Source organism: Sus scrofa, chromosome 9 (assembly GCF_000003025.6).
Source record: "Sus scrofa isolate TJ Tabasco breed Duroc chromosome 9, Sscrofa11.1, whole genome shotgun sequence".
In the NCBI taxonomy this organism is placed as follows: Eukaryota; Metazoa; Chordata; class Mammalia; order Artiodactyla; family Suidae; genus Sus; species Sus scrofa.
Genome location: NC_010451.4, coordinates 6,063,443 through 6,087,062, shown reverse-complemented (window position 1 = coordinate 6,087,062; position 23,620 = coordinate 6,063,443). Strand labels below are relative to the sequence as shown.

The 23,620-nt window shown below is 54.1% G+C and overlaps 2 protein-coding genes across 14 annotated transcripts in view; both read left to right on the top strand.

Moving 5' to 3' along the window:
- STIM1 (stromal interaction molecule 1) overlaps positions 1-20,451 on the top strand; it is a 203,479-nt gene extending 183,028 nt beyond the window's left edge. For 5 of the 13 annotated variants that reach the window (XM_005653641.3, XM_021101948.1, XM_021101950.1 and 2 more), the window contains 6 exons: positions 3,710-3,887; positions 9,788-9,955; positions 10,445-10,545; positions 10,963-11,198; positions 14,081-14,486; positions 18,530-20,451. In XM_005653641.3, the coding sequence (XP_005653698.1) occupies positions 3,710-3,887; positions 9,788-9,955; positions 10,445-10,545; positions 10,963-11,198; positions 14,081-14,486; positions 18,530-19,046 (1,606 nt within the window). In that variant the 3' untranslated portion in view covers positions 19,047-20,451. 13 annotated transcript variants of the gene reach the window in all.
- RRM1 (ribonucleotide reductase catalytic subunit M1) overlaps positions 21,852-23,620 on the top strand; it is a 39,061-nt gene continuing 37,292 nt past the window's right edge. Inside the window, 1 exon segment of the mRNA XM_021062424.1 lies at positions 21,852-22,171. Within this exon segment, the coding sequence (XP_020918083.1) occupies positions 22,153-22,171 (19 nt within the window). The 5' untranslated portion in view covers positions 21,852-22,152.

The following is a 23,620-nucleotide window of genomic DNA, read 5'->3' as shown; positions in this document are numbered from 1 at the left end:
ACCAGCTCTGCGCAGGGAGCTGTGAGGAAGCCAGGGCTCCTGGGGCCACAGCGCGCCCCCCTCAGAAGGAGCAGTGACTCAGTGCCAGCTTAGAGGAGACAGGTCCAAGGACGGGACGGGCACACAGGCAGGAGATGAGTAGGTGTGGTGTGTGAGGAGGTGGCCCTGAAAGGTGACTGGGAAAAAGATGGACAGGAAAGATGAAATTTGGTAGTTCAGGTGGATATATAGAGCGAGGCCCGCGCCCTGGGCCCTAAGGCTCACAGAGAGAAGGTGAGTAGGGTGCAAGAGGCATTTGAGAGTCCGAGCAGGTGTTTGGCTTTTTTGCTTTGGTTTGGTTTTGAGAAAAGGAGAGGCCTACTTCAGGACTGTCTTTTAGACAGTGGAGAAGTCTTTTCAGGAGTCCATGTAAGAGGAAATGGGATCTGGCTCTTTTGTGTTCTTTTTAAATGGTAGATACTATTTTCTTTGGAGGGATGGGGAACGGACGTTTTCAGCCAGGTATTGTTGAACGCCTTTGTTTTTCATCACCACGACCCTGTTCGGTAGGTACTGTACCTCGACTGTAGAGCTGAGGAAGTGAAGCCTCAGAGAGGGTGAGTGCCTTCTCTGGGGTCACACATCACGAAGCTAGGAGTGTTGACACCCTCAGCCTGCTGCCTCCGTAAAGGCAGCCCGAGCAGATTCATTTCGGCGGGCTGAGCTTGGGGGGGCCAGAGGAGTTTTATCTTTGAGCCGATTCCTGGCTACTTTGCTGGGCCCCTTATTCCTGGGCCCTCTTCCAGCTGGGGGCTAAATGCTGTTGTGTGGGCCGTCCCCATTCTTCACTTGTCTGAAAAGCATGTACTGTTTTCATTCCAAAGGCAAAGAATCTAGGCAGGAGACATTCCAAGTTTGGGGATAAAACTAAGCTCCCCGCCCTCCCTGCTCCCCAAGGCCTCCAGAGCGAAAGGACCTGTGGCCCTTGGAGAAGTGAATGTACACACCTGCCCAGGGCCAGCCTTGCACCCGTGCACACGCACACCCTCTGACGGACGGTGTCCAGAGCCCACGTGCCTCTTGTCCCTCCTGGCTCAGCAGGCCTACACTGCCGGCCACTATGGTTTTTTTTAATAGAGTTCCTGATATTTCGGATGACTACATATCATGCTACATGTGCATTCCAGCTAGGATTTCATTTGGTTCAAGATAAGTCTTTGAAGCAGGGAGGAATTTTGATTCCCACTTGAAAATGAAGGAATAGGCCTTGTCCAGGGAAGAGACCTGTCCATAGTCACACAGCTCCTTAGAGGCAGGGCTCGCAGTCAGGCCGCCTAGTTTTCTTACTCGTATGTGCTGTCAAGGTGCTCAGTCTTCTGTGGAGGCGGCGGCGCGGGGCAAGCTTTCAGTGTACGTATGTTTGCTCATTTCTGCGCCCAATAGCAGTTACGGATGCTCATCTCTATAGATGCTGTTAAGACTGTAATAAACGTGGGTCAGTTTAGATTCTGCTTTAAAGAGCTCCCGATTGTACAGAGAAGACAGGCATATTATAGGCTTTTTGGAAGAGGCTGCTTTCGGAGGAGACTGTTCGGTGGAGAACTGAATCTGTAATGGTGTAATTTCAAGCAGTCGGGTCAGGGACTGACTGTTCAGTGAGAGAAGGAGATGGGCCTGGAAATGGCGCCTCTGGTTTGTTTTCGCTGTGCCTCTAGCGCCACCTGCTGTGCACATACGGGGGTCGGGGTAAAGTCCTTGCAGCTCCAGGGGCCGGAGACTGCGAGTTGTCAGCAGTAAGCTTGCAGCCTAGATGTTTTTCCTCTTGTCACCACATCTTTTGAGGCTTTGGTCACCGACACATCCGGGCTTGGGATTTTTCAGAGGTTTAGTTCAGTTTCTGCCTCTTCTGTTTCACCCACGGGATTAACTCACTCTTCAGTGCTCTTCTTTCTGGACTGCTTTTGTTCTACAGCCTGGCCTTCCTCTTCTGTAGCTCAGGGCGAAGCCGTATGTCACTTGTCTTCCTCATCATCCTTTTCCCTTCCCATCCTGGTCCCCTGGTCGCGTGGTAGTTACGAGGGTAGGAAGAGCTGACAGTGGCTAGGTCCTTTCCCTCTCCTGGAGGAAGGAGCAAACTCACTTTTTCTGCTGAGTCTGCCCAGGCCATCCTGTGCCCTGAGTCCTTCCAGGCAGAGTCTGTCACCCCATCCTTTGGGCCTATCCAACCCCTTGTGTGTCTCTCTATTATAGAACCTGTCACACTGTGTGCCGCTGTCTGTTTACGTGTCTTTATTGGACTAAATCCTGACTACCGGAGTTCCCGTCATGGTGCAGTGGTTAACAAATCCCACTAGGAACCATGAGGTTGCAGGTTCGATCCCTGGCCTTGCTCAGTGGGTTAAGGATCCGACATTGCTGTGGCTGTGGTGTAGGTGGCTACAGCTCTGATTCGACCCCTAGCCTGGGAACCTCCATATGCCGTGGGAGCGGCCCTAGAAAAGGCAAAACAGACAAAAATAAACAAATAAATAAATCCTGACTGCCTCAGTGGCACTGACGGTTTTCTCATTCGCGTCAGTATATCTAGGGCTCAGCCCTGGACTTGTCATTTTGTGAACCCCCTTAAGTACTTGGGAATGAGTGGAAGGATGCCTGACTGAATGAACATAGATGGGTCTGTGGAGGAAGCTTGGTTGGATGCATTGAGTTTTTGTTTTGTTTTGTTTTGTTTTTCCAGTGAGCAGAGGGAATGCATGGGTGGGTACAAGGGTATTTTCGTTATAACTGACGCCCCTGAGCTCTTGCCCACCATGGAAGATACTTAGGAAGGGAGCTAAGGGCTGGGAGCAACAGGGGGCCCTTCCAAGCCCTGCCCAGCCCCTTTGGCATGAATTTCATTTTTCTGGGCTTCTGAGCACAGGTCCTCAGGAGTCCAAGAGGTACAGCTCAGTCGTTCCTTCCTCCCCTTCCCAAATCTCTCCGCTACTGCCACCCCAGTCGTGTCTCAGCCATTGGGCTTTCTCTGGGCCTTTGGTCTGGCTTGCAGGGTATTCTACATTTATTGCACCTTCCAGATACCTGAGTGTAAGGGGAATGGTTATGAGCTTTGAGGTCGAACGGATGGGAATTCCAGTCTCAGCTCCACCTGCCGTTAATGCCCCTCATGTCCCTACCTGTCCCAGGCTGATAGTGATACAGTCTGTCATTATCTGCAGAGAGGACAAATGTGAAATACCCCCCAAAACTAGTAGTTATGATCTTAGTATGTGAGACACCATAGAAAGAAGGATTCAGATACCCAGGAATCTAGCTTCGTAGCCTTCATTACCGACAAAGTGATGGCCAACCTGAGAATTAGGGTAATGGGAGTTCCCATCATGGCTTGGTGGTTAATGAACCTGACTGGCATCATGAGGACTCGGTTTGATCCCTGGCCTCACTCAGTGGGTTAAGGATCCGGCGTTGCTGTGAGCTGTGGTGTAGATCGCTGATGCAGCTCAGATCCCCCATGGCTCAGGCATAGGCCGGTGGCTACAGCTCCAATTGGACCCCTAGCCTGGGAGCCTCCATATGCTGTGGGTGTGGCCCTAAAAGGCCAAAAAAAAAATTACGGTAATGACGATGGATTCTGAGCGCTGGAGCCCTCGTTTTCCTCTTCAATGCCACGGCTCATGGCGGGGCGGCTGGTGCCCCCTCCCTGGCCTTCTCCAGCTGCCTGCCTCGTCCCCAGGCTGCACAAGGCCCAGGAGGAGCACCGCACAGTGGAGGTGGAGAAGGTGCACCTGGAGAAGAAGCTGCGTGACGAGATCAACCTTGCCAAGCAGGAAGCCCAGCGGCTGAAGGAGCTGCGGGAGGGTACGGAGAACGAGCGGAGCCGCCAGAAGTATGCGGAGGAGGAGCTGGAACAGGTGGGAAAGTGCGGAGCCCCCTGGGGGCGGGGCCACGGGGAGGGGCCAGAGGTCACGTGGGAGGGACGCAGCGGGCTCCGAGAGTACCTTTGAGTCACCAGACTCTTACTCGCAAGCGCGGTGGAAACGTTGCAAAAAATGGTCACCGTGGTTGTCAAAGAACAGCGACTAACAGATGGTACTAGTTATTTTGTCCCTTTTTAGTTGAGGTATTTACATCAAGTATGCAAATCAAAAGTATACAGCCGACAAGCCCTTACCCGTGCGTGTACTTGTGTCGCCACCATCCGGATCAAGAGTCAGGATCTTTTAAGCGCTCAGAAAGCTCACTTTTGCCTCCTCCTCTTTTCAGTATTCTTCCCAGAGGGAAACTATGGTCGGAAACGCTAAGCCAAATTATTTACCTGATTTTTTTTTTTTTTAATCTTCCCATGTGTTTATTTTGGATTTGGGTTTCTTTTTCTTTTTCCTTTTTTTCTTTTTTGCTTTTTAGGGCCTCACCCGCAGCATATGGAGGTTCCCAGACTAGGGGTCAAATCTGAGCTACAGCTGCCAGCCTACACCACAGCCACAGCAACACAGGATCCGAGCCGCGTCTGCAACCTACACCACAGTTTACAGCCACACCAGATCTTTAACCCACTGTTCGAGGCCAGGGATGGAACCCACAACCTCATGGTTCCTAGTCGGATTCATTTCCACTGTGCCACGACAGGAACTCCAAAGAGAAGTTCTTGATTTTAATGAAGTCCAATTAATCTTTTTTTATGGTTGGTGCTTTTTGTGGCCTGTTTAAAAATCTTTCCCTAACTCCAAGATATTTTCCTAACTTTTCTTCTGAAAGCTTTGCTCTTTTACTTTTCACATTTAGGGATATGGTTTATTTCAAACTAACGTTTGTGTGTGAGATGAGGTAGGAGATGAAGGTTTTTTCCCCCAGGCAGATACTCGATTCTGTTCTCTGGTGTGTCTGTCTGTCTCTTTACCCATGTCTCTCACAACAAGTCTTGGAATGTGATGGTGTTCGCTCCTCCAGCTTTGTTCTTCTGTGAGATGCCCGTGGCCATTCTGGGTTCTTCGCCTTCCCAGGTCGGCTTGTCACCCTGTTACACATGCTCCCCTGGGACTGCTACTATTTTTGCATTGAATCTATAGATTAGCGGAGGAGAAAACTAACATTTTCAATAATTATTCTAACTCGGGAGCATTGTTTATCCTGTCATCGAGTTAGGTCTTTTAAAGTTTCTCTCAATAATGTTTTGTAGTATTTAGTGTGGAAGTCTTGCCCTTAAAAAAAAATTTTTTTTTAAAAATTGCTCTTATTTTTATCATTGCCTGAGATAGAAGATTAGGTTATAGATTTTAAACCTTTAATCTTTTATAATACATACCTTTAGAGCTATAAATTTCCAAGTCAGCACTGCTTTTGCTGCATTGCCTAAGTTTTAATATTTTAATTTTCACTGTCATTCAGTTCACAATGTTTTCTAATTTCTATTGGAATTTCCTTTTTGACCTGTGGTTATTTAGAAGTGTGTTGCCTAATTTTCAAATACTTGGGAACTTTGCTATTTATCTTTCTCATTGATTTCCACTTTAAATTTTTCTGTGGTCAAAGAACATGTGCTGTATGGTTTCAGCCCTTTGTTGAGCCTTGGTCAATGTAAACAATCTGCACAATACAGTTGAAAGGCAAGGAGTGTCTGTGGATAAAAAACAAAACCCAACTATTTGCTGTTTGCAAAAGGTACACTTTAAATAGAAGCATACAAAACGGTTAAAAGTAAAGAATGACAAACTGTTACACTTAGAATGGATAAGCCATGAGGTCCTATTGTATTCCCCGGGGAACTGTATTCAGTCTCTTGGGATAGACCGTGGGTGACGATAATATAAGAAAGGAGATTTTCAGATATATAAGTATGACTGGGTCACTTTGCTGTACAGCAGAAATTGGCACGTTATAAATCAACTACTTTAATTTTAAAAATGGAAGAAAAACGTAAAAGATGAGAAAAGATATACAATAAACACTAAGCAAAATAAAGCAGCGGTAGCAGTATATTAATATCAGACAAAGTAGACTTTAGAGAAATATGTATTAATAGAGATAAAAACAGACGTATATATTGGAGTTCCCGTCGTGGCACAGCAGAAACTAATCTGACTAGCATCCGTGAGGACACAGGGTCGATCCCTGACCTTGCTCAGTGGGTTAAGGACCCGGCGTTTCCTGTGAGCTGTGGTGTAGGTCGCAGACGTGGCTTGGATCTTGCATGGCTGTGGCTGTGGCGTAGGCTGGCAGCTACAGCTCTGATTCCACCCCTAGCCTGGGAACTTCCTTATGCCACAGGTATGACCTAAAAAAAAAAGACAAAACAAAAACAAAAACAAAAAAAACCCCAGTAATATATAACAACCCTTAATTTGGATACACCTAATATTATAGTTAAAAAACACGTGTACATATAAAGCAAAAGTTGAAAAAACTAAAAGGACAGTAAACAAATTCATAATCAAAGTTAAGAGACTTTACGTGCCTCTCTCAATAATAAGCCGCCAAAACTATGGGTAAGGATACAAAGCATTTAAACGTGACTCATCCGTTTGACCTGGTCCATGCACACAGAGCACCCTCCCCGACAACTCAGCTCGGGACACGCACTCTCTGCGGGGCTCCACGGTGCTTCTGCTCCGTTTCCTCCTCCCCTTCTCGGAATCCAGTGTGTAGGCGAGGCCTTTTAACTCTTTTCCACGTGTCTCTTATGTTTAGTTGTGTTCTTTTTTTTCTCTCTATGCTTTGGTTTGGTCATTATATGTATTTCAGAATAGTAAATTTTGTTTTTTAACAGCAAAGTATAGTGATTTATCTTGGGCATTGTGTTTAATATGCATAGGTAGTTAATAAGGGTGGAGAAGGAAGGAGAAATTGAGCCTGGTGTTGTTTGGTGACTTTATATTGACCTGAGTTCCCTAGTCCTGTGCCCTGCTGTGAACATTGTCCTCGTCAACCCATTCAGGGGAATCCTGCTCTCAGATAATGGATTTTTCTCGAATGCCTATTTCACTCTTTGTAGATTCTTGTCCCCTGTCCAGAGGTTCCCTGTTTTCATGTTTTGTGTCCATCTTTTCTCATATTTTCTTTAACATTTCAATCATAGTTGTTGTAAAGTCAACATCTGGATCATGTGTGGGACTGCTTATTTTTCCTCTTGATTATTGCTTATATTTTCCTGCCTCTTCTCATGTCTAGTAATTTATTTTTTATTTTATTTTTATTTTTGGCCGTGCCCATGGCGTATGGAAGTTCCCAGGCCAGGGGTTGAACCTGTGCCACAGCAGCGACCTGAGCTGCTGCAGTGACAGCACTGGATCCTTAACCCACTCACAAGGGAACTCCTGCAGTAATTTGTTTTTATTAAAAGCTGGACAGTGTGGAGTTCCCGTCATGGTTCGGTGGTTAATGAATCCGACTAGAAACCATGAGGTTGTGGGTTCAATCCCTGGCCTTGCTCAGTAGGTGAAGGATCCGGCGTTGCCGTGAGCTGTGGTGTAGATTGCAGATGTGGCTCGAATCCCGAGTTGCTACAGCTCCGATTCGACCCCTAGCCTGGGAACCTCCACATGCCGTGGGAGCGGCTCTAGAAAAGGTAAAAAGACAAAAATAAAAAATAGTAGAGGCTCCAGATGATTTTATCTCCCATAGATGCAGGGTTCCATGAGGCATGTCATGGCTCTGAGGACCTCAAGCCAACGAGAGACTAAGCTATGTTGGAACTGGGCTGTAGTTTAGTAGGACTTGGTCCAGGGCTCACTTGTCCAAGTTTCTCAGGGCTGCTCTTTCCTTTTTACTGAGCTCTCCTGGGTTTCTTTCTCCTTGGCCCTGAAAGACTATGAGAGATTCATGTCTGCCCCTTGGAGGTTTTTAATTTAGCTCTTTGGCCTTCTCCTCCTCAGAGCTTCAGTGCTTTGCAGCTCTCTTGAGGGTAGCACTGGCCGTGTGTTTGAGTCAGGTCCCCTCCTCCTTGCAGTGCTTTGTCTCCTAGGCGTGGTGACATCATGGGAGATTTCATGCCCCTCTTAGCTACCTATTCTGCACAGCTGCAGAGCGCAGGAAACGCTCCGTAGAGAAAACAAGTGTGTCTGTGTCTGTCTCTGCCTCAGCTCTCCCCCATTCCCTGCTTTGCAGTCGTTTCTGTCCTCACGCAGCTTTTAAGCCTGTTTGGTCAGCTCTCTGCAGGCTGCCCCGACCCCAGCACTTCTCCGCGGGCTCTCTCTTCGCCTTCTCCCTCCTTCCTCCCCTTCTCAGCCCACCACCCCATTCCTTCAACTGCCTTTAAGGAGAACCAACGATCCTGCGTTTTCAGACTGGGTGTGTTCGTCTCCGAGGCACCTGCTCCTCATTTTAAGTCTCTGAAGCCAGGAGCGGGCCATTTTATGGTTTCTTTTTCAAGGAGCAGAAACCACGTGGTCCTCTCGTTGGCTCTCAGAGGATGAGTGAAGGTGTTCTGACCTGAGTTGAGGCTGAAGGGAGGACCTCGGGCCTGCTCGGGGTACTTCCCTCTCCTCCTGGCTGAAGTTGGCCGGGTGACCGCTTTCAGCCCTTTTTCTCTGGGGCTCTGGCCAGCTGAAGGTCCGCATCCGGCCGGGGGAGGTGGGGAGCATTGGTCCTGGCAGCCTGGGTGAGATCGCAGAGAATTGCTGCATGTAATGGACTCTGAGTGTGTCTTCAGACCTTTCATGCCCAAGTGCTTTGGGATGGTGTGGCTTCCCTGTGTGCTTCTTGCTGAGAAGTCAGCACAGAGGGGCTGCTTACACATTGGGCCCTCCGTCTGTTGGCCTGTATTGGCAATGCCCACGTTAAGTGTCAGCTCGCTTGCTGTTTTCCTGCCCTGGAGAGAGTTCCTTCACAGCCTGCCTGCCCTGCTCAGTGGGAGAATCACAAAGTCTCTGGGCTAGAGGAGACTTTGGAAAGCATTCAGGCCAACCCCCCTCTGGAGTAGCCGTTGTTTTTAAGGTCCTTCTGACGTGAGGTTTTTATATACCTCCCTTGATGGGGAGCTCACTCCCTCTTGAGATCACCCCTTCATTTACAGTGTGGATTTGCATGAGAGAAAGCCTTTTACTGAAGTGGGATCTTCTGTATGAAGGACGTGGTCGCAGAGCCAGCTGAGTAGTGGACCAAAGACCAGATCAGCTTTCCAGACTCCCAAACAAGTGCTTTTCCTGCCGCATTGTGATGTCTTGAGCCCAAGAATAGGCCCCAACTCTCAGAAAGAACATGGGTCATTGCGGTGACATATACCTCTGGAGAGCAGGGAAGATTTCTGAGATTGGCTCTTTGACCAGGAGAGGCAGCTAAAATGTGGGCAAAGAATGTCCTAGTCTGGCAGAAAAAAAAACAACAAAAAAACTCCATTTGAGTTCTGGTTGACACTACTGACTGTGTGACCTTGAGTAGGTTACTTTTCTTCTCTGAACTTGCTTTTTCTTTTCTTCTTTTTTTGTCTTTTTTTTGGGCCACACTCGCGGCATATGGAGGTTCCCAGGCTAGGGGTCAAATCGGAGCTGTAGCCACCGGCCTACACCAGGGCCACGAGGGATCCAAACCGCGTCTGCGACCTACACCACAGCTCACAGCAACGCCGGATCCTTAACCCACCGAGCGAGGCCAGGGATCGAACCCACAACCTCACGGTTCCCAGTCAGATTCGTTTCCCCTGCACCACGACAGGAACTCCTGCTTTTTCATATATAAAGCATAGAGGGTAGTCTTTGCCGTTTCTCCCGCTTGGGGGAGTTGTAGAGCTCACAGGAGATAAGAGAACCCTGAAGCCGCAGACAGAGGCTTTGGAGGGGGTCTTGGTGGTAGTGAGTGCTGCCCGTGCCCTTGGCTGCAGGTCCGGGAGGCCCTGAGGAAAGCGGAGAAGGAGCTGGAGTCTCACAGCGCGTGGTACGCCCCGGAGGCCCTGCAGAAGTGGCTGCAGCTGACGCACGAGGTGGAGGTGCAGTACTACAACATCAAGAAGCAGAACGCCGAGAAGCAGCTGCTGGTGGCCAAGGAGGGGGTGAGCCCTGCCCTTCGGCCGCCCGCCACCCCGGCCCGCGCCCCGCCCCTTCCAGCCACCCTTCTTCCTCGTCGCTGCCTCTCCCGGTCTGAGCCTTCCGGGTGTGGGCTTCTGTTTCTTCCCCTCATGTTGCAGCGCCTAATAATGTCCTCAAGCCCCCGGAGGAGGGGGTGTGGCTGGGGGTCCCTCGCACCTGCTTTCCGGGAAGCAAGTGGAGGCAGGTGGCGGGACGGCCCTGCCGGCCCTGGACGGCCTGGGGGCAGGATCCTCCTGGGGCCAGGGTACGGCCGGGGGCTCCCTTTGCTCGTCTCGTTCCCTCTCTCTTCTGCCTTCTCCTACCTTTTTCTCCTCCCTTTCCCTTTTTCTTCTCCTTTCTCTTGTGCAGCCTAAGCTGTGCTAGGAGCAGGGGACCCAGCCACAGAAAGGCATTTCTCATTTTTCCAACTGTTAATGCCTACTCTTTTGAAGCTGTGGGCCTCATCTTTGCAGGCTGAGAAGATAAAAAAGAAGAGAAACACACTCTTTGGCACCTTCCACGTGGCCCACAGCTCTTCGCTGGACGATGTGGATCATAAAATCCTAACAGCTAAGTAAGTGGCACCTGGGGTCCAGATCGGTGATGTCAGCCCATCTTCAGAGTGTGAGGGTGTCCAGGGCCTCCAGCCCAATCCTGCTTCTTTGCTGGTAGAGGTACAGCTCTGGGCTCCTGCCGCAACCCTTCCCTACCTGCACCTTGTTCTTAAGTTTATGATTTAGTTGTGTTTCTTTTTCTTTTTCTTTTTTGGTTTGGCTGTGCCTGCAGCATGTGGAAGTTCCGGGGCCAGGAATCAAACCCACACCACTGCAGTGATCAACACTGGATCCCTAACCCCTGCACCACAAGGGAGCCCCTAATCGTGATTCTTACTCACGCATACCCCCCCCCCAGCGTGCTCCTCAGAGAAGAGTCTGGTCCCGTCGGGGCGCACCCCCAGCCCGTGCCGTCATCCTCTTTCCTCTGTCTCCAGGCAAGCTTTGAGCGAGGTGACAGCAGCGCTGCGGGAGCGCCTCCACCGCTGGCAGCAGATAGAGATCCTGTGCGGCTTCCAGATCGTCAATAACCCCGGCATCCACTCCCTGGTGGCCGCCCTGAACATAGACCCCAGCTGGATGGGCAGCACGCGCCCCAGCCCGGCCCACTTCATCATGACGGACGACGTGGACGACATGGATGAGGAGATTGTGTCGCCCTTGTCCATGCAGTGTAGGTGACCCCTCGGGGGGCGGCTGAGGGAGGGGCCCCGGGTGTGCGCCCTTGAGCAGCGTGCGGGGCGGGTCCCAAGGAAGGTGATTCCACTCATGACGCTGGTTGCGAAAGCCCGACTGGCATCAGGACGTGTCTTTACAGTCGTCCTGTCCCGTGGGTGGGTTTCCTGGCCCTACGCTCCGTCTGCCCTGCGGGTCTGCTGTGTTAAGCGTGTCTCTGTGCTTTTTTAATCCCTTTATTCTCCTTGGTCCTCCCGCCCGCCCATCTACCTGTGTACAAATAACCTCCGTGAGTGGCTCGTAATATAAAAATGGCATTCATTTTGACTCCTTGTTGCTTTTGTCTGTGGTAATTTTGCATTCCTTGTTTGTAACTGCTGGAGGGGATGAATGGAGCCATGCCCCCCTCTGCTTGTGTGCGCGAGGCCGCAGGAAGCAGTGTCCCTGGCGGGCGGGCATCCTGTCCCCGCTTGTCTCCTGCACAAGCATATCTGGCTCCAGCTCGACCGCGGGGCCTCCCCACCGTCTGCCCAGGGGCTTCCCTCTCCCTTTTCTCCCTGCGAGTGGCGAGTGGCGGGGCCGAGTGGAGCGGAGTTGAGAGGGCCACTGCTCCGTGGGACTTCCTCGGTGAAGGAAGGGGCCTCGCCCTTACTGGCCCATTTGAATTCTTCTCTGGACCCGAGGCTGTTTTAGAGAAGTAGAATAGCCTTGTATGGAGAAGCTCTTGTCCTGAGCCCGTACCCCCTGAGTGCAGAGGGGATGGCAGGAAGCTGGCCGGGGTTAGGGGCTCATTTCTAGAAAACCAGATTCCTCGGCAGGCTGATTCCAGCTCCGGACAGGATTTATTTGTAAACATCTTCGGGATAGTCTACCCCGGGCCAAGCTGCTTTTTCTCCCCTGGGTGGTATCTGGCAGGGCTTTATCAAAGGTCCAGCAAGGTTCGGATCCCTGGCAGGTGGAGCTTGGTCCCGTGAAGGCTCCTGTGCTCTCCGGGTTGGGAGGGATGGGCATTAGCTCTGAGCCCCCCAGCCCTTGCCCCCCAGCCCTTCCCTCCTCCACCGAGGCGCAGGGTGAAGCCCTTGGTAAATCAGATTCTCTTCTCCTTTTGGCCTGGCTGTTGGACCCTAGATGCTGCCTGGTTGATGGGGCGTAGGTTCAGTGACCGCTCTCTCTGCTCAGCATCCGCCGGCTCGGATGATCAGTCCCTCTGGAAATACCCGGGTTCGAGGAGCCCCTTTGGGGCTTTTGTTTTTCCGACTTTGGGGACTAAACCAGCACTCCCACCCCACGGGCCCTCGTCCTGCCTGCGTCACTCCCTGCCTGCCCCCTCTCTTCTCTCACCATCATCCCTACTAACTTCAGGGAAGGGCCCGGGGGTGAGAAGAATCAGCCCGCACAGCTGAGGCCTGGAGAGAGAACCGCCGTGGTGATGGAAGGCTGGGCTTCTCCTCCGAGCCCAGCTCGAAGGACCAGGATGTCCTGCTGGTCCTTCGAGCGGGGCTGAGACGGAAAGAGGGAAGGAAAGGTCCTGCTCTTTCTCTTTCTGTCCCCTCCTCTCTCCCTCTTCCTTCCCCAGTCCCTGCTTTCTCTTCCATTTCCGCCCCCTTCATGCCTTGGAAGCCCCCAGCCGTGGGGGCCCGCCCTCCCCAGCTCTCCACCACCGTGGAACTGCGATCTCTCTCCGGTGGCCGTTCCAAGGTTTCTGCCATCCTGGCAACCCGGCCCTTCCTCCCATCTTGAGGGAGAAGGTAGGGAGGCCCACCTGTCAGGGTAGAGGAGAAAAAAACAAAGGTGTGAATGCTGTCTTAGCTGGAGGTGGACGCGAGTCCAAGACGGCTGCTCTGGCCCACTCCTGAGTTAGCCGGTTCCCACGTGCCCCTCTGGGCCTGGCGGTCATCGTCTTCCAAACACCTGGCTTGTAGCATTGGGCCAGGAGCCAGTTCTTTGCTGGGCACGTGCTTATTAAAGGAAATTTGCAAAGGCAAAACAGTAAATAGGAACATCAGAAAGGCACTGTAGTCCCATCATGTTTGAGCACCTTTTCTTTCCGTCTTTTGTCTGCATTTTTAAATAAGTTTTACGTGCTCAGGATGATAACCACTGCCATTCTTTGAGTGCACGAACTGTGTTGGGTACTTGAAAAACATTTTCTTGAAGCCTCCTGACAACCCTACAGGATTTTATAAATTAGGAGTTAAAACAGGGAAGCGAGTTGCTCCAGGTCACAGCTAGAAGTAGGAAGGCCTGGTTTCAGACGCCTCCCGTCCTTTGGATTCCATAGGCTCGAGGCATTTCTTTTACATGAAAGTTCGTAGCCTCTTGTTCACCCCGAGCATTTTTAATAGGCATTTTCCTATGTCTTAAAAACCCGTTCATAATCAGCATTTATAACAACTGTATAACCTTCCAGCAGCTAGCTCTATATTAATTTCCCCTTTGTTTACGTTCATACAATAATTAATGATGTGATGAATTTATCTGTGTGTCAACCCTTGTCTAAATGGTGAATTTTCCCCTGAGTTTGGCTGTCTAAGCTGGCTGGTTCTTCGTGCTCTCCCGGACCTTGGCCCAAACCCTAGCCTCCCTGTCCTGCCTGTGTCTCCCACTAACTGCCTTGCCATCCCCTTGACCGTGGCGTCGGCCCTAGGCCTCCTTCCATTTGAATTGTCCCTAAAGCGGACCTGGGCCCCTCATCTCCACCTTCCCCTTCCTTTCAGGACCCCGGGTGGGAGGTTTCAGGGGCGGGGAGGTGCCCTGTTCCCCAGATTGGGCACTAGAGGCCCAGGAGTGGTCTCCAGCAAACGTTTCTCCGCGGGCGAGGCTGCCTCCTCCCGCCCGGAGCAGGCGGGCCCTCCCTCACCCCCCTCTCTCTCCTTGCAGCCCCCAGCCTGCAGAGCAGCGTCCGGCAGCGCCTGACGGAGCCGCAGCATGGCCTGGGATCTCAGAGGTTGGTGGAGGGGGAGGCTGGCCACCTCTTGACCAGCCGGGTCTCTCTGCGGAGAATGCGCAGCCTTTCCTCCGGACAGTCTTTCAGTTCTGAAGGCCTCGGGACCAGCGCTCCAGCAGCCTCTGCTTCTTCCTCCTGCTCCTCTGCCGCCACCGCCACCACTGCCACCACCACCTCCTCCTCCACTACCTCCACCTCCATCACCTCCATCACCACCGTCCACGTGCACCCTGTCTATCACCACCACAGCACCTCCTATTTCCTCCAGACGGGGCCCTGCCCCGACCTGCCCCATCCTGACAGCGCCGCCGCGATGCCTTGGCACTCAGAGAGCTTGGGGTATCGGCGGTCTCTCTTCTCTGTCTTGCTGCCCTTCCTGGCCTCTCTGCTGCCTCTCCCTTGGCCTCTGCCTGCGGGCTGCGCTTGGTCCGCTGTGGGGTGTGCAGCGGGCTGCTCTCCGTGTCCTGCCCCCTCCCAGCCTGGGACGCCTCCTCCCGGAGGTCGGCCTAACTCCGCACCCCGTTCCTCCCTCCCCTGTCTGGGGTTTGCTGACTGTGGAAGCAGTAACACCCGCTCCGTCACCGTCCTCTCGCACCCTGGCCGAAACTCTCCCACGTCCTCCCAGAGGGGGCCTCACTTCCTTTACTCCCTCAACAGACGCTTCCTGGCACCTGCTCTCTGCAGGGCTCTCCTGGGCACAGGGATCCATAGATGATAAGATCAAGAATTAGAGTCTGGTCTGGCAGAAGCACGTAAATAATTCTAGAGCAATCGGAGAAGCGCTCTGGGGCGTTGAAGAGGGAGTGACTCCCAGTGTGAACCTGGCGGGGGGAACGCTCACAAGAGGGGTGACATCTGTGCCAGCACCCCCAGTGCAGGAAACGGAGAAAGGGTCTTCCAAGGCAGAGGAAACGGGCACAGGCGGGTCTGTGGGTGCTTAGAGCATTGGGTGGGTGTTGCTGGGAAGGGAGAGTCGAGGAGGCTACAATGATAGAGGCTCTGAAAGGCTAGCGGCTGCGGCCATTCCCCTTTAGGAGACAGAGAGCTGCAAAGGGGCTTCAAGAAGAAAGGGAGTCGGTCAGAGGCGCATTTTAGAAATAACATTTTCCCCTGTATAAGGGAAAGGAGGAGGTTTGGAAGCCGTCACGGGAGGCCAGTTGGGGAGTTAATGAGCAGGGTCTTGGGACAGAAAGAGGAGGATGAATCTGGTAACTGGTTCGAAGGGATAGAGGAGAGGGCGGAGTCTAGGATGATGCCTGGGCCTCTAGCTTGGGTGACTGCGTGGACGTGCTACTCCTCCTGGAATGACTCTCCAGAAGGAGAGGGGACAGATGGAGGGGTGTTGGCCCAGTGAAGCTTATAGGTCGAGCAGGCATTAAAAGACTCCTGTTCGCAGTGCAAGTTCGGGTTCTGAAAGGTTGAGTGATTTTCCCCGGGTCCCAAAGCTAATTAGCAGCAGAACACAGACTGGACCTTAGCTTTCCGTTCCGGGACACATTGTGGGGTGTTTCTGTCCTCCTCCCACGTGCCAGTAACTGAACTAGAAGAACTGGTGAGAGGCCTTCTCCCACAGCCTGGTCCAGCAGCTGGGGGGCTTTCCCTGCTAATAACTCAAGACAGCAGGCAGGGTCAGAGATAGTGGCCTTGACGTTGCCTGGAACAAGCGTAGAGCACCCTCCGAAAGTCTGACTCCCCTAGAGGGACCTCTCCCCCCTGAGGTTGAGGCCACAGCCGTGCCCTGGCCTCTGGGTTACAGCCTGCTCACCGCGTTGCTTCCTTTTGGTCCTCCTCCCTGTGGGTGCCCATCTCTCTAGCGCTGCCCCTCGAAGCCCTGGATAGTTACCCCTGAGGGCACGAAAGGACAGCCTTTACCAATGCCGTCACTCCGCAGAACTGCTCCTCTTCATGCTCATCCTCATCTCATCCAAAAGCCTGGGCAGCAGGACCGCCCTTCCTGACATGGACGGGGCGGCCCGCGGTGGGTGGGGGCACTAGAGATGCTGGAGTCTCCTGTTCCAGGGCCCGGACTGAAGGCAGAGGGGAGGGGGGTGGGGAGGAATCCGCACCCACCTGGGCCGTTCACTGCTCCATTTTCTTTTGCTCCATGCATCAGAGGACCGTCTCTAAAGGCAAACAGGCTCTCTAGTAAGGTTAGTAGCTTGGGGCGGGAGCCCATGGCAGCCCAGCCTTGGGGGAGGGACACCCCCGGCCTGAATTGTCTCCAGGATTCAAAGGGGGAAGGTGAGGCTTTCCCTCCCACGTCCACCCGGGCTTCCTCCCAGGCTCACTTTTTGCTTTAGAAGTCTCAGCTTCTGTTTATGACGGAGGCAGAGAGGGCTGGGACTCCTGACCGAGTGGGGCAGTGGGCCAGGAGGAGTGAGGCTGAGTGGACCCCGACCTCTTCATCTCTCTTGCTCCACTGGCATTAGAAAGGTAGGCTCCCAGGGTCCTCACGTCCCCAGCCCAGCGGGCCCCTCGTCCTGGGGGGCTGCTCCCCAGCACTTCCGTGGCACCTTCCTCAGTGGTTCAGATATGTGTAGGGAAGGCAGGATATGGAGCAGGTTGTCTTGGGTCTTAGAGAAACGAGGTCACATTTAGATAGAAGCAAGGACACCGTCAGAAATAGGAAAGCAAACATGAGACAGAATTGGTTGTCACCAGAGGAGGTGGCTGAAATAGTCTGTGGGATGGAAGCCGGCGCTGAGATTGTTCTCGGCTGTTCCCTGGCTCCAGGAAGGTACTGGCCCATGGCATGGCTGCTTAGTTGATTGTTTGCTACTGAGAATCAGCCCTACAGCAGCTGTGAGCCCACCGCCTGCTTTTGCCTGTCCTCAGAGCCTGGCGCCTCCCTAACTTGTCACGCACAGCCTCCTCCCTTCCGGGGCCTGCTGCGCTCTCCTCTCCTACCCGTGACCCTTTCTTTTTGGTCTCCTGAAAATTGGCTGTTGAAACATTTCCCTCAGCCCTCTCCTGAGCCTCTGCCATGGGTTCCCAGGCCTCTGGAAAAGCGGAGGAGGATTCAGGGATTGGCAGGGACTCCCGTATCTCCCCTTTGTCGTAGAGGCAGGAGGGTGCCTCCAGAAGGGGTTCATGGTCTTCTTAGCAGCAGCCAGCTCATCGGGGTCTGGGTAAGGACAGTGTGCAGGTCCAGCGTGCAATGCCATGTCTCCAAACTCAGCCTTGCAAAGAAGCCTCTCCTGACTTGGCCCATGACTGGGTCGTCTTGCTTCACCGGCCTCATCATCTTCATTCCCACCATACTTGCTGCATTTTCAAGTGCTCTGCCAATACATTTGGTCCCCAAAACAGTCTGGAAAGGTAACGGAATTGGTATCATCTTCATTTGCCCAAAATTGAGGACCACCGGCGTTAGATGACTTGTCCAAGGTCACACAGCAAGCCTCAGGCAGAGACGGAAACTGGAATAGACCCTGGGGCTGCGGGCGCTGCGCTCTTCTGAAGCACCGCTCCTGAAGGCCGCGTCCTGTCTCTCTGCGCCTCCCTTGCCTACGTTCTCCCTGTCCGCAGAGGTCTAAGAGACACCCCGGCCTTGCCGCTGCCAGCCGGCTTTGGTCTGGACTCTGAAGCGCTTCTCTGAGACCCCCTTTGAATCCTGAAGAGGCAGCATCTCAGCCTTTGCCGGTGGGGGAGGGACTGTTTGCAAGGCTGCTGTAGCCTTCTTCCCCCCAGGCTGGGTCAGGCCCCCTTCCCGCATGTGCCCTGTTCCCGGGGCCTGGCCCAGGCTGGAGGAATCCTGGGCGTGCCCAGAGTCCGTCGGGGAGGAAGGCGGGGAAGGTGGTGATCAGAGCAACGCGCGGGTTCTGTGTTAGCCCAGGGTCGAGTCCTCGGAAATCCAGGCAGCTGTGGAAGCAGAGGTCTTATTGAGGAAGATGCCTGTGGCAGTCGAGTCCCTGGCCGCACCCGTTTAGGGCCTGGCCCTTCCTCGGGGTGGGGCGCAGGCATTGGGAAGCCCTGGCCCGACAGAGAACGGCGCCCTAATGACCAGTGTTTTTGCTTCTTCTCATCTCTCTCCGTCCCCTCCCCCTCTTTCTTTTTCCCTCCCCTTTGTCCTCCTTATTTCTACCTGATTCTCTTTTTGTTTTTCTTCCTCCCCAACGTTGCTCCCTCCTCCTGGCCGCTTCTCCCATCTGCCCTTCCTCCCCATCCTGCCTCCTCTCTAATCCTGTCGGCCTCCTGGGCTTCCGTCCATCTCTCCTTCTTCCCTCCGGCCTGTTCACCCCGTTCTCTCTCTCCTGCCCCTCCGTCCGTCCCCGCTGTCCTACCCTGGCCTCGTCGTGGTCCCTCTCGCCTCTCTCCCGTCCCCTGCCCCCGTCTCGCTCTCCTCCGTGTGTGCCTGTCTCCCTCTCTGCCGTGTCTCGCAGGGATTTGACCCATTCCGATTCGGAGTCCTCCCTCCACACGAGTGACCGCCAGCGTCTGGCCCCCAAGCCTCCTCCGATGGTCCGTGCTGCAGACGAGGCGTTCAGTGCCATGCCTTCCAACGGCAGCCACCGGCTGATGGAGGGGCTCCACCCTGGCGCGCTGGTGGAGAGACTGCCCGACAGCCCTGCCCTGGCCAAGAAGACACTGCTGGCGCTGAATCACGGGCTGGACAAGGCCCACAGCCTGCTGGAGCTGAGCTCCTCGGCCCCGCCGAGTGGCTCTCCACCTCTGGATTCCTCCCGTTCTCACAGCCCCAGTCCCCTAGACGCAGACACGCCGTCGCCCGCGGGGGACAGCCGGGCCCTGCCAGCCAGCCGCAACACACGCATTCCCCACCTGGCTGGCAAGAAGGCTGCGCCTGAGGAGGATAACGGCTCCACTGGCGAGGAGACAGACTCCAGCCCAGGCCGCAAGAAGTTTCCCCTCAAGATCTTTAAGAAACCTCTTAAGAAATAGGCAGTGAGGAGGGTGGCAGTGGCGGGACAGCTCGTCCTTCCCGGGTCTTCTGCCTCCCCTTCCCTCCCTTCCAAGACACCGAGCCCCCAGGCGGGGGCACGGGAGGGGCTGGCCCCGGGGCCTGGGCACTGTACAGACCGCCCCCGCATCCTTGGGGCCTTCCACGTTATTTATTACCCGACCACCGCCGCCTGCCTGCCCTGCCTCCCTCCCAGCCAGAGGCTGCTGCTGTCACCCCCTCTCCACTTCAGTGCATGTCTTAGTTGCTGTCCCCGCAGCTCCCAGCTCCTCCTCGGGGGTCCGGCTTCTGTCTCTGCTGTCCCAGTTTTGAGGTTTGGTTTCTCGTTTCTCTCTGTCTCCTGCTTTCAGGCTCCTCCCTCCCACCCCTCCCCGACTTCCCCCAGCAGCTGGGGGAGGAGAGGGGGCGTAACTTCTGACACCTGTGCCTCAGATCTCTTCCACCCCATCAGGAGGGTTCTGTTTGCCCCAGACCGGGGCCCAGGACCTGATATTTGAGGTTTGTTCTTTGGGAGAGGGGTGGGCCAGAGGGAACCTTGGTCTGGAGTTCACTCAGGCGTCCGGCGGCCCACAGGGGAGCGAAACCAGTTCCCAGACAACAGGCCACTAGAGGGCTTGGAAGAGAGGCCAGGCTAGGGGCCAGGTCAGGAGAGACTTGTAGCTGGAGGATGAGTGGAAGCCAGAGATGTGGGCTACGAGGCAGTCACCTTCTCTCTCTCTCCTCTCACCCACACCTGCCTCTTTCTCATCCCTGCTCCCCACCCTGCAGGATGGTTTGTCTGTCAGAGGTGCTGCCCAAGTGCTCCCTAGGCATCAAGACTCCTGAGGCTCTGGATAGTCGGCTCCCCTAGTCATGGGAGCCTCAGCCACGACTCAGGGGCTGTCACGGGCCTTGGAGCTGCTGGGCAGCATGTTGTCGCATTTGAACCAAAAGACAGTTTCAAATTGAAAAGTGAAATAATCTGAATTTCCCAAGTGCCTGCACCATGCACTCCCCTTGTCAGAGCCCGTTTTCATGTTACGGCATAGCCTGGGCCAGAGGCTCAGAAGGGACACAGCCAGCTTAGGGAAGGGGTGGCCAAGGAAAATGGTATAGGTCAAGGCGGCTGTGCGACCACCTCCCCCTGCCCTTCCCACCCCCAGACACCTCTCTCCCTCACCTGTTTTTGCTGTGGCTGTAAAGGTATTTCCCCTCTGCCCTACTCCCTGCCATGTCTTTACCCCGGGATCCTGTTTGGGGCCTGGGGTAGGGGTTCCTGGGGCTGGTCTTAGGAGGTGCTGGCTGCAGACTGCCTTGTACCCCCTGGACACCCTCACATGGGTTTTTCTGTGTTATTTCATAAGACTCTTTGAAGTCCAATAAAGCATGTAGGAGATTTTAATCTCTGCTGGCCTTGATTCTCATTGTGTTTTCTGTGCTCTTTGTGGCATAGCAGACAGGATGAAGAGACATTTTGCCTTTGCCAAGGGAAAATGAAACTAATACACTTACCCAAGAGCCCTCTGGGTAGAGCTGCCAGATGAAATACAGGAAGCTCAGATAAACCTGAATTTCAGACAAGTACCTTTTTAGTATAATTATGTCCCACGCACTATTTGGGACACGTTATTTTTATTTGCTAAATCTGGCAACCCTATCTCTTGCCTGTCCTATGGCTTCAGCTGTCCCCTGTGACTCTTAGAATTAGGAGCAAACCATTTGACTGTGCTTCCCAGGTACTGCGTTTTTCACACATTGAAGGTTTGTGGCAAGCAATGCAGTTTTTCTATCAGCATTTGTTCACTTCATGTCTCTGTGTCACATTTGGATGCTTCTTGCGACATTTCAAACCCGCCACGGGAACCAAGTTGATGGCTCGCTCAAGGTTCAGATAGTAATTAACATTTTTTAGCAATAAAGTGTTTATTGAGGTGCGTACATCTTTTTAAAGACATAATGCTATCGCACACTTAATAGACGACGGTGTAATGTAAATATAACTTCCTATGACTTGCAGCATCGTGGCAGTCTCTGTGTTGTGATGGTCTGGAACCAAAATGCTAGTGTCCTCCAGGTATGGCTGTACCTCGTAGGAAGCCTGGACCACGTGGAGAGCAGTAAGAAACCGATGAAAGGATCCAGGGAAGGGATGCCACTTCAGATTTCATAGATGGCAGTTTGCCTAGCCCACAGAAACTTGAGCCTCCTGAGTCACGTCTCCTCCATTCTTCCTCCCCACATTCGGTCTCCAAGTCCTGTCCATGCTCCCTCCGCAAGGCCGTACTGCTGACCCTGTCTCTGCCACCATCCACTAGGTAATTCGAAAAGCAGTACTTTTAGTACTTCTGGTAATTCCAAAAAGCAGCACTAAAAAGGTCAGTGCTCCTGCCCCGCTGAAAACCCCGGCAGGGCTCGTTCCTCTTGCCCAACGCCCTTGGCCTAGCAGGGCTCGCTTCCAACACTGCGCGCTAGGCTCCAGGCGACCTCACAAAAGGTCGTGGGGCTCCCGAATGCCTCCGGCTGCGGAGCTCAGGCCCACGGTGGCAGTCTCGGGTTATCCTAGTGTAACAGTCATCAAGCCGAGAAAAATCCAACCCGAGGGCTTGGTATTTCAAATGTTCCTGAACCGTCTCCACCCACGCAGGGCGTGCCGGCGAGAGGGGCGGGGCCAAGCCTGGCGGGCTCGGCGTGCTACGACCCGCCACAGGGCTCCAATTCGTCTTTGCCCACACTCAACATGGCGGCGACAGAGCGACGTTCCCGCCAGGCGTGCCCACACACGCGCCTTCTCCTGGGCCCTGCCCACACTCAACATGGCGGCTGCGGGACCAGGCCGACTCTTTGGCCGCCGTTACGGGCGGCGTCGCGTAACGTCATCGGAGCTCCGTTGTGCGGCTCCTGCGTCGCGGCTGGCGGGAGCGGGAAGGGGATTCGGATCGCGGTACTCGGCCCTGAGGGGAAAGTGCGCTCTGGCCTGGTTCCTGGCCCTGCACCCGAGCAGCCCCTGGAGCTCTATCTTCCTCCGCGCTCTGCGCCGTCTGGATCCCGCCGACGCTTCGGAGTTGCAGCCGCGTCTCGTATCCGTCAGCACCTCGTCCACCAGCGGCGATGCATGTAATCAAGCGAGGTGAGAGGCCGGCGGATGAGGGACGCGGGCTGCCCGCCCGCCCGCCTCCGCCGTTCCCGCGCTGCCCGCCCCGGCCGCCGCTCGGCTGCTGCCCTTCCTCGGTTTGCCCCCACGCCACCCGGGCCTCGGCTCTGCGCCCCGCGGCTCTGCCCTCCGGCCGCATTTCCCTGGAGTAACCCCTTCCTTTAGCAGGCAGGTGGCCGGGCGCGCGCTGCACTCGCTTCCCCAGCGCGGGCCGCCAGGGACGGATTTTAGCTCCTTTCCGCCCTTGAACAGCCTGAAGCGCGGAGGTTGGCTGACCGACGTAGCAGCCGCCCGGTTTCAGAGGATAGTGAGGCCGGGGCTCGAACCCATAGCCAGCAACGGAGTTTTATTTGAAAGGCTTGGTCACCCGTCGTGCGCGCCGGGGGAGCTAGGAAAGAGGGGGCTCTGCACCCCGCACGGGCGCCTGCCAGCTCGATCTCTCTCGTGGGGCGAAGAGCGCCAGACGCAGGCCCAGGCGTCTCCATGGGGTTCGCCCTTTGTAGGGGATGTGCTGCCAGCGGCCTGAGTCCCAGACGAGTTTGGGGTCGATACTGGCAGGCCTTCCCCTTGATGGGAAGAGCTATGGCATCAGGAGGGCGGCCCAGACAACCTCTGACAGAGGGGGGCCCTCCCTGTGTTTCCTCAACGCTTATTTCCCGTTATGCTCGCTGAGTGCTTGCTTTGTGCCAGCCTTTTGCTTGCTTCTGTGAAATTCATTCCAAAAGGAGACAGCCCTGCCTGGGGAAAGGTTTAATCAGGTTGAAACAACAAGAGCAAAACACACTTGCAGCAGGGAATCATATGGGACAGGTACGAACAAGTTTTGAGTCGACTCCCTCTGCTTCTGTTAAAGCATTGACGTTCTTGCAAACTTGTAGGCACTTAGGAAGTAAATACGGGCGGTTGAAGTGTTCTGTCCGCTAGGCTGTGAGTGTTTCAAAGTCGGGGACTTTATGCCCACACTTCCGCAGAACCTGCCATGAATAGGTGCTCAAAGAGTGGGTGAGAATAATTATTTTATTTATTTATGTAATGTCTTTTCAGGGCCGCACATGGAGGTTCCCAGGCCAGGGGTCCAGTCGGAGATGTAGCTGCCAGCCTGCGCTGCAGCCGCGTGAGATCTGAGCCCGTCTGGGACCTGCACCACAGCTCAGGGCAACGCAGCTCCTTAACCCACTGAGCGAGGTTAGGGATCCCCCCGGAGTCCTCACGGAGAGCAGTCAGATTCGTTAACCACTGAGCTACGAAGGGAACTCCGGGAATAATTACTTTAAAATACAGGATATAATGAGTGATGTGGAAGGCAGGTAGTTGACTTGGTTGTAGCTGGGTGGTTTACAGATGGAGAGGTGCCCAGTGGGGGCCCTTCTTCCTGGCATTAGCATCTTAGAACATCATTCTCTGAATTTCCTGTCTCCCACTTTA